The following is an 18,162-nucleotide window of genomic DNA, read 5'->3' on the forward strand; positions in this document are numbered from 1 at the left end:
GGTTGCTGACTCGGGCACCATCACCTACCGCGCAGGGCCCCTGGTCTCCACGGCCAAGTTGTTGGTCAAAGGTACCAGCTGATGAGACCCCACTGCACTGGTGCTTCTGCCACTGCTGCTCCTGCACGCTTTCTGTGGTTCCCAGGTCTGGGGGTTGGGGACTGGCATTGCTTCACACATGCTGTGTAGGCATGTGGGCAGGCTGCAGTCCTGCTTCGTGGACGAGAAAGGCGGGCAGGCTCAGAGCACAAAGCTGGAGGCCGACCCCATGCCCACCTGTTTGTGGGGCCCTGGCTGTTGTTGCCACCTGGCCAGATGCACCCCCAGAGAGCAGGCTTCTGTCCTGGCCTGGCCTGCCCAGTCTGTCCCTGCTCAAGGCTGCTTTCCCCGCTGTGGGTTGGGTCAGGGTCTTGTGATCTTCTGGTAAAGAGTTAGCAGTTAGCAAGGGCAGTGGGCTTCTAGAGACTCCTCAGTACACTCCCAGTGTGGGTGTCAGGTGCTCCTGGGATGGCTATTTGGTGCAGCTTAGCTTGGTGTTTGCCGATAGGCCTTCTCTGCACCATAAATATGGACATTCTTCCAGGTCCAAGGGGCAAACCATTTGTTGAATAGGATTTTGCAAGGCAGAGATGGGATGGGGATCTCTGGACAGGGCAGGGAGGCCCCTGGAAAAAGGACAAGCTGGGTGCTCCTTGCCCAGCAGAGCCTGTAGACCCAGAGGGGGCTTTCAGGAGGGGGCATTCTGACGCTACTGTGGCAATGTGAGCCCCAGGCCAAGGTAGGCCAGGGCTCAGTGGGGCAAGAAGGGCCAGGAAGGGCCCAGCAGAGAGACTGTCTGCGTGGGTGGGGCATGTAACTTTGAGGTTCGCTCAGCGAGGAGGGCCCCGGGGTGATTTCCTTTCCTGCTGCAGCCCCGCACTTGCTTGCTGCCTAGCTGTTGATGCTGACCACAGAGGGTGGGTGGGCCCTGGCCATGCTGCTCCGGCTGATGCATGCCCGGCGTGTCGGCCGACAGATCCCACGGTGGAGGTGGTCAGTGCCATGCAGGACCTCGCGGTGGAGGAGGGCGGCCCGGCTGAGCTCCTCTGTCAGTACTCAAGGCCGGTGCAGGCCATGTGGAAGATGGATGAGCAGGAGGTGTGCGCCGACGGGCACCGTGTCATCATAGAGCAGGACTGGACCGTGGCCAGGCTGTCCTTCAGGCCGGCCTTGCCCCGTGACAGTGGCATCTATTCTTGTGAGGCTGCGGGCACCCGCGTTGTGGCTCTGCTGCAAGTGCAAGGTGAGGCCGCCCAGAGGGCAGCCCCAGCCCCATCAGGCTTCAGTGGGATCAAGCCAAGCCACAGTGGTAGGACAGTAGGCAGTGACGACTGCTTGATGGTGACAGTGATAGTATTAGAAAGATGGGGTCCCAGCAGATGGATCTTGCCGAAGTGGCTATGCCCTGAGCCCATCCACTCACACTCCCGCTTCTCCTCAAGCAGCATAATAGAGACAGGATGGCTAGACAAACTCTGTAGGGAGGCTGTACTTGAAGAATCTGCATCTAAAACACTGGGGAGGTAGAGGCCAGTGGGGAGCAGCCTCTGGGTGGCCGGGGGTCAGGGGCCGACTAGCAGGCCTGGGGTCAGTGGGGCCCTCTGCAGGACCCTAGGTGGGGCTATGTCCCCAAGTCTGGGTTCAGATCCCAGCTCTGCCCCTTCCCAGGCTGTTCAGTCAAAGGGAGCCTTGAGCCCCATGTCTCTGAAAGCATACACTGTGGGGGTACCAGGTGGGGGCAAGTGGGCTGACCCACTGTGGAAGGGGGCGTCATTGGCTGGGGCTATTTTCTTTGGGAAAATCTGAAATGTTTCTGGTGTTGAGTGAGCTGGAGGGTAGACACAGTTGTCAGGGGACCATCCAACCTAGACAGCAAGTTTGGGCCGCTGGCTACCTGAGGTCACCTCTCTCTCCCCATTCATTTCTCATTCAACAACTAAGTCTTGTAAACACTTTTTTTTGGCTCCTGGGAACAGAGCAGAAAAGACAAAAATCCTTCCCTTCACTGTGACCCTGTGCCCTTCCCCCCCCCCCCCCGCATGCATCCCCATTGACAAATGTGATAGGAGCTATGGGGAGGGGTTGCAGTGTGACCAGGTTGGGGGTGGGGAGGGCTGAGGCTTGTGGATATCTGGGCAGAGAGCATCCAACCATGGGCGGGGCCTAGTGGAGAATGGAGGCAGAGTAGGAAAATAGGGACGGCAGGTGCTCAAGGGCTTGCTGCTGCATCAAAATCTGGGATTTTTATCAAAGCAGTGGTGACATTCTTGGATAGGAGCTAAGGAGCATGGCTCCAGCAGTGACTACCCCTGGCCTTCCCCCTCATTCCTCACCACTCCCCCAGTCATTCCATTGGAGCAAGATGTGATTGGACTCCTGAGTCCCTGTTGGCGCCGTCTGTTGTAACGTGGGGAGGAAAGAAGCTGAGCTGTGGGGTGTCAGGTTTGGGGTACAAGCAGCTTAGGGAGGGAGGTGGCTTGGTAGAGGGATATGGACAGCCCAGTGTGTCCTCTGCTCTGCGACACCCTCTTCACTTGACCCCTTCACCCCTCTGGCCCCTGTCCAGAACAGACACCCCTGGCTGCAGGTATGGGCCGGGGCTCTGGCCGCGATGGGAGGGGGAGCATCAGGCTGTGTGCAGGTTCATTTCGAGCATGTACCCAGACAGAAGTTGGGGCTGTGGGCCTGGACCTCAGCTCAGTGACTTCAGTGGCTCCTTGCTGTCATGTGCATCAACGCCAGACCCTCCCCAGCATCCAGGCCAGCCCTGGGTCACCTGGCGCTCCTCTCCTGTGTGACCTCACCACCTGGCCCCTTGTGTCCTTCACCCTGCTGGCCTGACTCCCTGCTGCCCGCCATGCATCCCTTTTTCATTCCCATTCTAGTATTCCCTCTTGACATTCCTCTTGTCTGGACACCTGCAGTGCAAGTGGCCTGCTGTGCAAACAGTGCTGGGAGGTGGCAAGTTGACACAGCCAGGCACCGAGTTCATGGCTTCCAATAAAAACATGTGGCTGCTTGTTACTCCTGGACTGTGTGTAGGAGAGAAGGAGAGAGGGCTGGAGAATGAGCACAGAGGTCTCTCTGGTCCCAGTGAGTGAGGGAAGCAAGCAGCCCAGCAGGTCTGGTAGCACTGGGTGGGAGACAGAGGAAAGGAGGCCAGGTCCGAGCCCCACCTGCAGCCAGGGCAAAGGGTGGGAGCCTAGGCCAATTCCGAATCTGGCTTTGGTCCTGGCAAGTTTGGGAATACTTGTGAGGCTTCTCACCTGTGCGGTGGGGAGGACCACCAATTTGGCCACTAGAGTTATGATGGTGTGGAGGTGGGCAGAGCCTCTGAAGTCCATGAATGATGGCTCCGTGTGGACACTGCTGGTCTCTCTCTTTTGGCCAGCTGCATTCTGTTTGGCCCTGTGTCGTGGTGGAGCTCTCTCATGGGACTGTTGGGGACCTGGGCTGAGGAGACTGCACACCCTCAGTCATCCATCCTCTCCTTTCCCCAGCCAAGAACATGGTGGTGCGGGGCCTGGAGAACGTGGAGGCGCCAGAGGGCGGTGAGGCACTGTTCGAATGCCAGTTGTCCCAACCAGAGGTGGCCGCCCATACCTGGCTGTTGGACGATGAGCCAGTGCTCAGCTCTGAGAACGCCGAGGTGGTCTACTTCGAGAATGGCCTGCGGCACTTGCTGCTGCTCAAAAACTTGCGGCCACAGGACAGCTGCCGGGTGACCTTCCTGGCAGGGGACATGGTGACATCAGCGTTCCTCACTGTCAGAGGTACGGGGTGCCAGTTACCCAGCTGAAGGAGTGGGGAGTTGGGACCGCAGGAAGGCAGAAAGTCTCTCAGACCTCTCCCACCAGTTACCTTGTTGGGGTCTTCCGAAGGTGGTCTTGGGATCCCAGCTGGGCGGAGAATGGGGGTTGGGGGTGTGGGGGTGGTAATGGTGTGGCCTTAGGTCTCTGGGACCCCGCCCACCTGATGCGGTGGTATCAGGAGAGGCCGCAGGGGGCATGATTCTCTCAGAACCCTCCCACCAGATTCTGAGCTGTAGCTGGGAGAGTAGAGTGGGCGGAGCGGGGAAGGCTGCGACCCCGTGGGTGTTGGTCTCTAAGACCTCTCCCACCAGAGGCTCAGAATTGGGAGGCTGTGGATCTCTGAGACTTCTCCACTGGAGCAGAAACTTCTGTGTTGTGGGAGTATGTTGACCTCTGAGACCCCTCCCAGAAGGAGGGTGGTGGTGGTGGAAGGGGTGGCCTGGAAGTCTCAAAGCCCCCTAGAAGCCACCTCTAGTCCTGTGCTTATGTTCCTGGCACTGCCCCTCAGGCTGGCGCCTGGAAGTCCTGGAGCCCCCGCGGGACGCAGCCGTGCGGGCTGGGGAGCTGGCTCAGTTCAGCTGCACGCTCAGCGAGTCGGTGCCGGTAGGCGAGGCGATCTGGTACATCAACGGGGCGGCAGTGCCGCCGGACGACGCTGACTGGACGGTCACTGCCGATGGCAACCACCACGCACTGCTGCTGCGCTGCGCTCGGCCACACCATGCTGGCGAGGTCACCTTCGCGGCCCGCGACGCAGTGGCCTCTGCCCGGCTCACCGTGCTGGGTGGGTGGCTCGTCTGCCCGCAGCAGCTCGGGGCAGGGCTCTCCTGTGGGTGCGTGAGGGCTGGAGTTTCCAGCCTCAGAGGCAGCTGGAGGCTCTCTGTGACCCCCTACCCAGGGTGGCTCCGACACTCAGTCTTCTTGTGACTGAAACGCACTATCTGGTTTCCTGAGATGGGTGGCTCCCGGCCCTTGCTCATAGGCCTGAGGGGTGGTCTGCCCGTACCCACGCTGAGCCCTAAAATCAGCCCCCATGGTGGGAGTGGGGGGCTGCGCCACAGGTGGGGAGACGTCACACTGACCGTCCCCTACACCCCACGCAGGCCTCCCCGACCCTCCCGAGGACGCCGAGGTGGTGGGACGCAGCGACCGCTCAGTGACACTGTCTTGGGTGGCGCCCACGAGCGACGGCGGTGGCGGCCTCTGCGGTTACCGGGTGGAGATGAAGGCGGCGGCCACCGGCGAATGGCGGCTGTGCCACGAGCTGGTGCCTGAGCCGGAGTGCGTTGTAGATGGTCTGGACCCCGGGGAGACCTACCGTTTCCGCGTGGCGGCTGTGGGCCCCGCGGGCGCGGGCGAGCCAGTGCACCTGCCCCAGACTGTGAGGCTTGGTGAGTTGCCGCCCTGATCCTGGAGGATGAGTGTGGAGGTCCAGCCTAGAGCGCTCAGGCCTGCCCAAGCTGGAGGGCCAGGGCATGATCTTGCTGATGTGCCCATCACCATCCGCTGTTCCCAGCAGAGCCCTTGGAGCTGGAGCCTGTGCCTCCTGCCCCTGAGAGCCGGCAGGTATCTGCAGGTCAGGATGTGCGTCTGGAGTGCGAGGTGGCAGAGGCGGGAGAGGTTGTCTGGCTGAAGGGGACAGAGCGCATCCAGCCCAGCGGGCGCTTTCAGGTTCTCTGCCGGGGTCGGCGGCAGACGCTGGTGATCCGGGGCTTCTCCGCGGAGGACCAGGGCGAGTACCGCTGTGGCCCCACCAGGGACCCAGCCTCGGCCACTGCCACTGCCTTCCAGGGTATGTTGTCCCGGGCACAGCTTGTTAGGGGCTGGAGAACTGAGTGGGGAGCCCTGGATTATGGGGTTGGGGGGTGGCCCTCCACTGCAAGAGGTCCACGCGGGGAGCCCACCTCACACCAAGGGAGACTGAGGCCTTCTGGGGAGATACACAGATCCTGTGTGTCTCAGCCTCATGTCAGAATCTATATAGCTAAAATCTTAGGCCACACCCTTCCCTGAGTGGGATCCTAACAGACGGACGCAGCCCTTGGTACCCACTGCTGGTCCCTTAAGTCCCTTTACCCCTACTCTCTGAGCCCATCTGCATTTTGAGCTTCCATGCAGTGAGCCCCCTCTCCACTGCACTCTGTCTTTCCTGTGACCTCTAAGCCCCCCTGAGCTCCCTGAAGTTCTGAGTCCCTGCACTGATGCTGGCCCTGAGCTCCCTGTGTGCAGGAGGTAGACTGAGGCCTGGCTTATCAGGAAAAGCTGAGGTCCAGAGAGGGCCATTTGGAGCCCCTTAAATCTCCATCGGAACTCTTGAGGGGCCAGATAGGCAGCAGAGGCCTATCGAGGAGAACAACATTAGCCCAGGCTGACCAGTCTTCTGCTGTCCCCAGTGGTGCTGTTACCGGGATCCGGGGCTGAGGCCCCAACACAGCCCAGCCTGCCCCCTGAGGCAGCCCAGGAGGGTGACCTGCACCTGCTGTGGGAGGCCCTGGCCCGGAAACGCCGCATGAGCCGTGAGCCCACATTGGACTCCATCAGTGAGCTGCCGGAGGAGGATGGGCGCTTGCAATTCTTGCGGCAAGAGACAGAGGAGGCAGCCCCTGACCTCTCTGAGGACTACTCCACAGCCGATGAGCTGGCACGCACTGGCGAGGCCGACCTCTCACACACTAGCTCTGATGATGAGTCCAGGGCAGGCACTCCTTCACTGGTCACCTACCTCAAGAAGGCTGGTAGGCCTGGCAGCTCTCCCTTGGTCAGCAAGGTGAGCCTCCAGTTTTGCCTGCACCGGAGGCCTGGGTATCTCAGATCTTCATCACATAGTCACCGTCTGTCCAGCCATTCATCCACTCACCAACCCATCCATCCATCCATCCATCCATCCATCCATCCATCCATCCGACTATGTACCTTCTCTTCATCCATTCATTACCATCCGTTTATCCATCCATCTGTCCACCTATCTATCCATCTACCACCCATCAACCCATCCATCCATGTACCCTCTTGCATCCTTCCATCTACCATCCATTTATCCACCCATCCATCCATCCACCATCTGTCCATCCACCCATCTACCGCCTATCTATTCATTCATCCATCCACCTACATGTCTGCCTATGTGCTCATCCACCCATCAGTACATCCCCCTATCCACTGTCTACCAGTCACCCATTCTCCTGGCTGTTAAAACTTTCCTAGAGAGCTGGAACTGGCCTCTCCATGGTGTTCCTCACAACCCCGTGAATCTCCGTCTGGGTAACGGTGTAAAGTGATTTCAGGGAGGGTGGGTTTGCTTTCTCTTACAACAAGAGCCATCAGGCACCTGGCCTTCATGAAGGTGGTGTGGTTGTCAGCAGGCAGAGGCAAAGTGGTGTGCTGAAGGGGGCGTGGAGCTGGGGCACAGACTAGGCTCTGCCTCTAGCCTTCCTGGGATGCCCCTGCCCATCCTTTCTCTGATATGGGCCTCAGTTTCCTTACTTTACCTATGTCACAGATCGGGGCCCCAGCAGTCCCTTCTGGGAAGCCACAGAAGGAGCAGGAGCAGCCAGCCACAGCTTGCCAGTTGCTGGGAGACCTGGGTGACCCATCCCTGGACAAGGCAGCCATGAAGATCCAGGCTGCCTTCAAGGGCTACAAGGTACGGAAGGAGATAAGGCAACAAGAGGGACCCGTATTCCGCCGCACATTTGCAGACACCGAGGCACAGATGGGGGACGTCCTGCTTCTGGAGTGTGTGGTGTCCAGCAAGGCAGATGTGCGAGCTTGCTGGCTGAAGGATGGCGTGGAGCTGACTGATGGCCGGCACCACCACATTGACCAGCTTGGGGACGGCACCTGCTCTCTGCTGGTCACTGGCCTGGGCCACACAGACACCGGCTGCTATACCTGTCAGGTGAGCAGCAAGTTTGGCCAGGTGGCCCACAGCGCCCATGTGGTGGTCATTGGGACAGAGAGTGAGGCTGAGAGCTCCTCTAGCAGTGAACTAGACGACGCCTTCCGCCGAGCAGCCCGGCGGCTGCACCGCCTCTTTCGCACCAAGGGCCCGGCTGAGGTTTCGGACGAGGAGATCTTTCTCAGTGCAGACGAGGGCTCGGCAGAGCCTGAGGAGCCTGCGGACTGGCAGACGTACCGTGAGGATGAGCACTTGGTCTGCATCCGCTTCGAGGCACTGGCCGAAGCCCACCAGGCAGCCACCCGCTTCCAGGAGATGTTTGGCATGCTGGGCATCGGGGTAAACATCAGCCTGTCAGAGCAGGGGCCACGGGGGGTAGAGATGCGCATTGCCAAGGTAGCCCTCGCCCCCACAGCGCCTCTGGAGCTAGTGCCCAGCTTGCTGACGGCAGAGGCTGGTAAGTCTGCAAGCTGCCTGGGGCAGGTGGGAGCAAAGAGGGGCAAGACTTGGGGGTGACCAGGGTCCACTGAAAGGTCGAGGAGTTGACTGGGCTCCAGCTTTTGACCATTGGTAGATGCCATCCACTAAGCTGGGTGGAGCCCCAACTGCAGTAGGCAGAGCTTGGTTTCCACCTGACCCTGCCTTTTACTAGCTGTCAGCATCCTCATGAACCCGCTAAGGGAGGGCCAGCTTTTGGCTTTTTCTGCACGTGGGTTTGAGATGCAACCTGTATAAAAGGTAGAGTTCCATGTGATCCTGTCTGCACCCCATTTCCCGCTCTAGCAACTAAAATTAATTAAAAAGCCATCTCACTGTTTATTTGCATGTTCCTAGAAATGACAGAAGGGGTGTCATTAACCCATACCATAATGTTTTGAAAGCTCTCTTCTCCAATTCTGAGCACCTCATCCCTCAAATTCCAGACTTCAGCCACCTGGCCTTGGCCTTCCATCCACCTCCCCTCCTCCCTACTTCCTGTCTGCTGCTCTCTGGCCTCATGGTGACTTGGGAACAAGGTTGACAAAAGGAGGACCCTCTTAGAGAATAGGAAGGAGGGAGGAGCTCAGTGGACAGTGACAGTTTAGCTATGGGGATTATGAGCACTTTCATGTGAATGGGGGCCTGCAGGTCACACGTGTGGACTCACTGCAGTTGGGGCTAACTTGCACACCCTGACCATCTATTCTAGCCCCGGTATTCCTGACTGAGCTACAGAATCAGGAAGTGCAGGATGGGTACCCTGTGAGCTTCGACTGTGTGGTGACGGGCCAGCCCATGCCCAATGTGCGCTGGTTCAAGGATGGGAGAGTGCTGGAGGAGGATGACCATTACATGATCAGCGACGACCAGCAAGGTGGCCACCAGCTCATCATCACAGCTGTGGTCCCAGCAGACATGGGTGTCTACCGCTGTCTGGCTGAGAACAGCATGGGCGTGTCCTCTACCAAGGCTGAGCTCCGTGTTGACCGTGAGTATGGCTGGCCAGGTCTGCTGGCCCAGGGTGGGTGGTGCAGTGTCTCCTGACTTGGGGAACCGTGCTGGGTTGGAGGACGATTGGGATTTGGGGCCCCAATGCCTTGTGGCCAGTGGGGAACTCTCTGGGAGCCCCCTGGGGTGGGAGTGGGACCTAAACTCCTTGAGAAGCATCAGGGCTTAGGAGGGACCTAGGAAGGTTTGGAGTACCCTGGGACACTGTGGGTGCTTAACAGCACTGGGGGCAATAAGAAATAAGTATCTGGTCTCTTCCCTGGTTCCTAGTTCACAGCTTTGAAATCCCTCAAAATTCTTAAGTGACAAAGATGTAGGAGCGCCTTTGTTCTAACACCATGACTTCTGGGGGCCCCTCAGTAGCTTCAGGATGGAGGATGGTTACAACAAAGAGGACACCATGATCCCTGCAAATATACTGAACTGATTTTTGCCAGAAGTGCAAAAGCATTTAAGGGGAGGAAGAATAAAATTTTGACAGTAATTTGGACATTTGTATGCAAAACAACAACAAAAACCCTTTGACCTTATATGAAAATTAACTCAAAATAAATTACATACTTAAGTGTAAAATATAAACTTATAGAACTTTAGGAAAATGATAAGAGGAAGTCTTCATGACCTGAAGTTAGGCAAGGCCCTCTTACACTTGACACATAGCAAAAAAAAGAAAAAAAAATTATAAAATGGACCTTTTCAGAGTTAAGAACTTTTTCTCTGAGAAAGACCTGATGTGGAGGGTGAAATACTGCAGGCTGGGAGAAAATTTCTGCAGACCATATATTTTACCAAGGATTTTATCTAAAATATAAAAACTGCTCAACATTAAACAGTGTTTAAAAATTTAAGTAGAACAGGAGCATTTCTAGATATTTCATGGGAAAGGACATACAGATAGCAAATAAGTATGCAAAAGACATTGTACATATTTGTCAATGGTGAAATGCAAATTAAAACCCAAGGAGACATTGCTCCCTCTACATTATCAGATAGCTGACATCAAAAACAGTGATGACACCACATTTGGGTGAGGGTGCAGTGTACTGCTGGTGTGACTGTAAAGTGGTGCAGCTGCTCTGGAATGTGGTGTGGCAGTTTTATAAAACTAATTAGGTACTTAACATGTAACCCAGCAGTTGTTTTGTTGGACATTGATCCGAGAATTGAAAGCTCAAATTATAACAAAACCTCTACCCAGATACTCATAGTAGTTTTATTCCTAATAAGCCAACACTGGTATCGACCCACCTGTTCTACGGGATGAGTGGTTAACCCATGTTCTGTGGGATGCTATTCAGCAAGGAACAGAAACACATTGTTGATACATGCAGCAGTGTGACCAAATTACATTTTGTTGCATGAACACAGATACACTCAATGGAGTTCATGTGATATTTGTGAAACAGGCTGGTCAATGTCACCTTTTATAGTTGAGAGAAAAGGTATTATTGCCAGAATCTAGGTGAAGGGTATATGGGATCTCTATATTATTTCTTAGAATGGTATGTGAATCTACACTTCTCTCAAAATAAAAAGGAAAAAAATATTAAAAATACAATAATACGTCAATTACCTTAAATAAGAGAAGATCTTACTTATTTCCCCCATACGCCTCTATTTCCTTGCTGTTCATTCTGTTGCGTGGGTCTAAATTTCCATCTGGTGTCACTTTGTGCCTAAAGGACATTTTTTTAAAAACATATTTTGTAGTCTGGGTATACTGGAATTCTTTGAGGTTGTGTATGTCTGTAAAAAAAGTCTTTGTTTTGGTTTTGGTTTTGAAAGATATTTTTGTTAGGACAGCTTTTTCTTTCCATACTTTAAAGATTAAGCTCTGTCTACTGACTTGCATTGTTTCCAGTGAGAAATATGGCGTCATTCTTGTCTTTGTTTCTCGGTACATAACTTGTCTTTTCTATTGGGATTTTAATATTTTTAGATATTTTCACACAACAATATTTACCATTTAAAAGCATGCAATTCATTCATTTTAGTATGTCCACAAGGTTGTGCAAACATCACTACCATTTAATTCCAGAACATTTTTATTATCCCAGAAAGAAACAGCATACCTATTAGCCATCACTCTCCATCCTCCTTCCCCAGCCACTGGAAACTACTATCCACTTTCCATCTATGGATTTGCCTAGTCTGAGCATTTCATATAAATGGAATCACATAATATGTGGTCTTTTGTGTCTGGCTTCTGTCACAGACCATGTTTCCAAGGTCAATTCATGTGGTAACCTATATTAGTACTTCATTCCTTTTTATGGGTGAAAAATATTCCATTGTATATGGATTTCTTATCTATTCATTAGATGATATTTATGCATTGTTGTTCTGGTTATTATGAATGATACTGCTATGAACAGTTGTGCACAAATTTTTGTGTAGACATATGTTTTCAGTTTTCTTGGGTATAGATCTATGAGTGGCATTACTGGGTAATGTGGTAATTCTTTAACTTTTATGGGTACCTCAAAACTGTTTTCCATAGCAGCTGCACCATTTTACATTCCCACCAGCAATGTGTGAGGATTCCAGTTTCCCCACATCCTCGCCAACACTTGTTAATTTTCTTAATAACAGCCATCCTAATGGATATGAGGTTTTGATTGCATTTTCTTAGTGATGATGACTCTGGGTAGCTTTTCATATGCTTGTCGGTCACTTGCATGTCCTTTTTGGAGAAATACCTATTCAAATCCTTTGCTCATTTTTATTTTATTTTATCTATTTCTTTCTTTATTTATTTTGCTCATTTTTAAATTGGGTTGCCTTTTAATTTTGAGTTGTAAGAATTCTTTTTATGTTTTTGGTACTAGACCCTTATCAGTTATATGACTTTTGTAGGTGGTTGTTTCACTTTCTTGATGGTGTCCTATGATGTGCAAGTGTTTTTAATTTTGATGAAATCAAATTTATCTATTTTTCCTTTGGTTGCTTGTGCTTTGGTAGTCACATCTAAAAACTCGTTGCCTAATCCAAGTTTATAAAGATTTATGCCTATGCTTTCTTATAGGAGTTTTAGCTCATATTTATGTCTTTGGTCCATTTGGAGTTCGTTATTTTCATGTGGACATCTAGTTGTCCCAGCACTATGTTGAAAACTTTTTCCCCATAAAATTGTCTTGGAACTCTTGTCCCAAACTATCTTCCATTAAGTATATGGGTTTATTTCCGACTCTCGATTTTATTCCATTAATTTAAATGTCTGTCATGACATTCCTACACTCTCTTGATTACTGTAGCTGTATATTAAGTTTTGAAATCCAAAAGTGTTAGTCCTCCAACTTTGTTCTTTTTCAAGATTATTTGGACATTCTGGGTCTTTTGCATTTTCTTATGAGTTTTAGGATCAGCTTGTCAATTTTGGCAAAATGGTCTGGATAATTTTTAAGATATTTTTATCACTGGTTTTGAGCAATTTGGTTATATCATTTGGTGCCCTTTTCCTTATGTCCCCTTGTCCTTACAGTTAATTGAACTGCTTGGAATTTTGGGTTTATAATTTTCAATAAGATTGGAAATATTTTTGCCATTATCTCTTCGAATATTTTTCCTTTCCACCCTATTTGGGGACTTCATTTACATGTATATCAAACCACTTGAAGCCATAATACAGCTCACTCTTAAGTTTTTAAAACCTTTTTCTCTGTGCATTTTGGATTTTTTTATTGCTATGCCTTTATAGTCCCTGTTCTTTTTAGTATCTAATCTGCTAATAGTCTTGTCCACTGTATTTTTTTAATCTCTAGAACTTTTACTAGAGCCTTCTTTATATGTCCGATGTCTCTACTTAACTTTTAGAACACATGGAATACAGCTCTGATACCTGCATTCATGTCCTTCTCTGCCAGTTCTAACATTGTATTGGTTCTAATTGCTTATTCTCCACATTACGGGTCCTGTTTTCCTGCCTCATCACATATCTTGGAGATCTTTGACTGGGTGCCTGACATTGAATCTTGTCCTTCTGGGAGCTCGATGTTGTGTATCCTGCAGGTCTTCTTGAGCTATGTTCTAGAAAACAGTGAGTTTCTTGGAAGTACTTCAGTCCCTTGGGATCTGGTGTGCGTGATTTATTGGGGGAGGCCAAGACAGCATTCACTCCGGGCTGATCCTCTCCCTCTACTGGGGTGAGAGTGTTCCTGAGCACTCTGCCTGACACCTTGTTTCCAGCCTGCCTATGGAAACAGGTGGTGCCCCAGCTCCTAAGCTCCTCTGGCACTGTTTCCTCTAGCCCTCTCAGGTGGTTCTTCCCTTTCATGCCCATGCTAAGTGACTATGCAGGTTTGTGGACTCCAGCCACTGTGACTTCCATGACAACTAAGGATCTACCTGGATCTACCTCAGTTTCCCCTTCTGGGTCTGGAAGCTGAGACAATCATAGGGTTCATTTTTGCTTCCTCTCTGTAAGGAACCACTGTCCTTGCTTGTGTCAACCAGTGGTCATTCGTGTCAATTCAACACCAATGGGAACCCCCAATTTTGAGTGCATTGAGAAAGGAAACTTTAGTACAAAGAGCTTAATACTGGTATAGCTCATTTATGAGGCAACACAGCTATGGGGCAGCCCCGGGGTGAGGCCCCTTTCCATTTAGCTTTGCTCTGCTCTGCCTTCTCTTCTTTACTCTGGTTCAGCAAGTTGTCTTTGGTGCTTCAGCTCCAGCCTGGGAAACACTCCTTTAGCAGTAAAAGAAAGGGAACATTTTAAGCCCGAGGGGGAGCTGACTTATATAGACAGAAGTCTCTGCCCCTGGTCCCTGATTGGTCTGTCCCATGGATATGAGGACTCCAAATCCTTACAGTTTGATTGGTCCAAAAAGCCCTGTCTTGATTGGTCAGAATGGAGCTGCTCTGATTGGCCAGTGCAGATGATGATTGGGGGCGGTGCTATAGCTCCACAGCTCTGATTGGGCGGGGAAAGCCTCAGTTTTATTGGTTAAAACACTATTCCAGGAACTCCTTTACAAGGGCTTGCTCAGATGGCAGGATCAGATCTCTGTAAGGGATCAGTGTCCTTATTTGTTTCAATTGATAATGGTTGCTGTCAATTCAACACCAACAGGAATTCCCATTTTGCGGTGTGGTTAAGAAGGAAACTTGATCAGTGCAAACGAGCTGTGGTCAGTTCAGTGTAGGTTTCTCCCTGAAGTGCAGTCTGCATGAGAGGCTTTCTTTTTAAATTTGAGCCCAGTTAGCCACCAGGAGCCATTCTCGATAGGTATCTTATTTCTCGGGGTCTACACTTGCTTAATACTTAGTGACCTGACACCATTCTGATTGTTCTGTACCTAATTTTAATGTGTGTGAGTTTTCCCTACAACAGGCAATGCTCCCAATACCAGCTAGTTGTCCTACAGTTTAACTAGGTTCTAATATTACTTAACTGGAGATAGCATCAGACCTCACAGGTTAAGGGCTCTGTCCCACAAGACTGTGCCTACTTCGGATGCCAGTGGCGAGTCCTGGTGTCAGTAGGGTTTCTGGCTGACCTGCTCTAAATCAGAGGTTCCCACAATCCCTCCTCAGGTTTCATTAATTCACTAGAGCAGCTCTCAGACTCAAGAAACCAGTTTTCTTACCAGATCCTCAGCTTATTATAAAGGGAATAACTCAAGAACAGCCAAATGGAAGAGACGCACAGGGCAAGATATATGGGAAGGGTCAAGGGGCTTCTATGCCCTCTCTAAGCCCGCAATTCCCTGCATCTCCACGTGTTAATCAGAAGCTTTGTAAACCCTGTCTTTTTGGGTGTTTATAGCGGCTTCATTACACAGGCATGACTGATTAAATCATTGGTCGTTGGAGACTGATTCAACCTGTAGCTCCTCTCCCCTTCCCAGGAGGTACTGAAATTTCCAACCCTCCCCTTGGCAATCAGCCTCCATCCTAGGGACTTTCTAAAATCACCTCCTTCACATAAACTCAGGAGTGGTTGACAGGAGTTTATGTTTTGAATTTCAGGACATCCTCATCGTTTTCATCACAGGAAATTCCAAGGTTTTTAGGAGCTCAGTGCCAGGAACAGTGCAAGGATCAAATATATATTTCTTACTGTAAATAACAACATCACAACTGCCATTTCATGTTTTTGTTTGTTTTGGTGGTTTCAGGTGGGAAGGTTCGGGCTGTTGTAACAAAGTACCACAAACTGGGTTGCTCATGGACAACAAGAATGTATTTCTTAGTTATGGAGGCTGAAAGTTTGAGATCAGGGTGCCAAGACAGTTGGGTCTTTCCAAGTTTCAGATGGCTCCCTTTTCATTGTGTCCTCACACAGTGATAGGAGCTCTGTAGGGTCCCTTTCGTAAGGGCACTAACCCCATTCACGAGGGCCCCATCTTTATGAACTAGTCACCTCCAAATATTATCACCTTGGGGGTTAACTTTCAACCTAAGCATTTGGGGGGCACTCATATTCCCAGTTCATAGCAGAGGACAAATCCAATCCCTGTTACTCCACTGTGGACTACAAGTGGAAGCCTCCAGCTGCTGGTTTGAGGCCCCAAATACATCATCCCTTGTTCCCTAGTGGGATGGACTGGAAAGGGCTGCTCCTGCCCCTGCCTGCCATTTATGAACCCCAGAGTCACCCTGTGTTTATAATTTGTTTGGTTTTATAGTTAGTTGCAGTCCTGGAACTTGGGCTGCTAACAGCCTGGGGTCGGCAGGGTGTGAGCACAGGGTAGCCGTGTCCTTACGACTTCTGACTCAGGATAATAGGTGGCTCCCAGGGATAGCTGTGCAGTGAGAACCAGGTGGCCTCTGGGGCAGGGCCATGCCCAGGAAGAGGGGCTCAGGCATGGCTCCAGCTGCACCCTTTATCCCCAGTGACCAGCACCGACTACGACACTGCCGCAGATGCCACAGAGTCCTCGTCTTACTTCAGTGCTCAAGGCTTCTTGTCCAGGTGGGGGCTGTGCAAGAGCAGGCAGTGCCCAACCAACTAGTGGTCCTGGGCCCTGGATTGGAGGTAACCATGCCAGCTTGGACTGATAGAATGCCTGTCCTGGAGGCTTCACCCAAGCCACAGTCTCTGTTCAGCATGTTAACAAGAGACCTCAGAAGCTCCCGGCCTGATCCCACCCCTCCTGCCCTGGACCTCTTGCCCATCCACATCACACTGCCCCTCTCTCTATTCTCTGCCAGCCGTGAGCAGGAGGGCGCAGAGTCCGCATCAGAGGAGGGGCAGCTGCCCCAGGTGGTAGAGGAGCTGAAAGACCTCCAGGTGGCCCCTGGCACACGCTTGGCCAAATTCCAGCTCAAGGTGAAAGGTGAGGGGGAGAGGGAGGGAGGGTCAGGCAATGCTTCCCACCAATAGAAGTCAGATGGTCATGGTGGCCCAGGGAGTCTCCAGGGATCCCCTCACTGGGCCACATGAAGGTCATGGCTCCCCTGGGTTGTGACCCTATGTTGACCACTCCTCTTGCGGCTCCAGGCTACCCGGCACCCCGCCTGTACTGGTTCAAAGATGGGCAGCCTCTGGCTGCTTCTGCTCGCATCCGCATGGTGGACAAGAAGACGCTGCACACCTTGGAAGTCCTCTCAGTCACCAGCGAGGATGCTGGTCAGTACTCGGCCTATGTTAGCAATGCCGTGGGCGCTGCCTACTCATCTGCCCGGCTGCTGGTCCGAGGTGGGTGCTGGAGCAGATGTCAGCCTACACACTGTCCCATGGCAGGCTTGCGCTGGGCCCGTGGTCATCACCCTATTTACAGAAGTGTAGTGGGTGGGCAGATGCCTGTCTGGGTTGTGGAAGGTGCAGGGTGTAGGAGTGGCAGGCTGCCCTCAGGACCTCCACACCCCCACCCCAAGAGCAGGCCCGCGGGCCCAGGTGGGAGGCACCTTCTTACCGTGAGTCTGATTTCCCTGCCTCTTTCAGGTCCCAGTGACCCAGAAGAGAAGCCGGCAGCAGGTGAGCTGAGTCCAGATGGGCTGACGGAGAGCAGGAGGCCCAGCAAGGGTGATGTGGGGCTGGACACAGGCTTTGGGGAGGCCACCCAGCCAGGTGGGGGCTGGGACCTGGGAGGATGAACAGAGCCCACCCATGACACAGGGCTGTGGTTCTCTGCTTGTCGCCATTGGCCACCTGTGTCTCCCCAGATGTTCAGCAGCAGCTGGCGCCACCCCGATTCCTGGAGAAGTTCACCTCCAAGAAGGTGAAGAAGGGCTCCAGTATAACTTTCTCTGTGAAAGTTGAAGGTAGGGTGTCCTGCCCCCTGACTAAGGATCCCTAGGGAGATTCAGAGCATCCCCTTCCCCACTCAGGACCACCCCCCCTTACCCGCTCCCAGAGAGGATCAGAGCGGTCCCTCCCCAACTCGGGATCCCCAGAGAGGATCAGAAGAACTGCCCTCCTGGAGCCTCCTTCTCAGTGGTGGCTAACTGTCCACTCCTGCCCCAGGTCTTCCAGCCCCAGCTGTGCACTGGTTGCGGGAAGAAGCAGAGCAAGTACTGTGGATCTGCCAGGACACACCAGGCTACACGGTGGCCAGCTCAGCGCAGCAGCACAGCCTGGTCCTGCTGGATGTGGGCCAACAGCACCAGGGCACCTATACCTGCATTGCTTCTAATGCTGCTGGCCAGGCCCTGTGCTCTGCCAGCCTGCATGTCTCCGGCAGTGAGTGGGCATGGGCGCTCAGTGGGGATGGGAGAGGACCAGGCCTTCTGGGCACATGCTCCCCCTTCCTGGGGCCCTACCCAGCCCTCTGTCCCATATGCCCACCCCAGGCACAGGACCCTGGGGCCAGCTCCCACCCCTGCCCTATGGGCTCCACTCAGCAGGCCAAGACCCTCTGGGCAGCCCCAATCACCCTGAATGGTCTCTTCCTGGGTTCAGTCCCTTTGTGGGCTGGTGTGTCAAGTACAGACTTGTTCCCGTCCCCACCACTGGTGGGTTGGCTGTGGGCTGGGTTG

The 18,162-nt window shown here is 52.6% G+C and overlaps 1 protein-coding gene across 1 annotated transcript in view; it reads left to right on the plus strand.

The window, feature by feature from the left end:
• The window catches only part of OBSCN (obscurin, cytoskeletal calmodulin and titin-interacting RhoGEF), a 176,250-nt gene that overhangs the window by 123,406 nt on the left and 34,682 nt on the right, over positions 1 to 18,162 (plus strand). The window contains 13 exon segments of the mRNA XM_036225074.1: positions 3,540 to 3,812; positions 4,360 to 4,635; positions 4,955 to 5,242; positions 5,368 to 5,643; positions 6,245 to 6,618; positions 7,351 to 8,206; positions 8,939 to 9,217; positions 16,078 to 16,156; positions 16,396 to 16,520; positions 16,685 to 16,882; positions 17,129 to 17,161; positions 17,350 to 17,448; positions 17,651 to 17,866. Coding sequence (XP_036080967.1) covers positions 3,540 to 3,812; positions 4,360 to 4,635; positions 4,955 to 5,242; positions 5,368 to 5,643; positions 6,245 to 6,618; positions 7,351 to 8,206; positions 8,939 to 9,217; positions 16,078 to 16,156; positions 16,396 to 16,520; positions 16,685 to 16,882; positions 17,129 to 17,161; positions 17,350 to 17,448; positions 17,651 to 17,866 — 3,372 coding nt within the window.

Source organism: Rousettus aegyptiacus, unplaced genomic scaffold (assembly GCF_014176215.1).
Source record: "Rousettus aegyptiacus isolate mRouAeg1 unplaced genomic scaffold, mRouAeg1.p scaffold_m13_p_7, whole genome shotgun sequence".
Taxonomy (NCBI): Eukaryota; Metazoa; Chordata; class Mammalia; order Chiroptera; family Pteropodidae; genus Rousettus; species Rousettus aegyptiacus.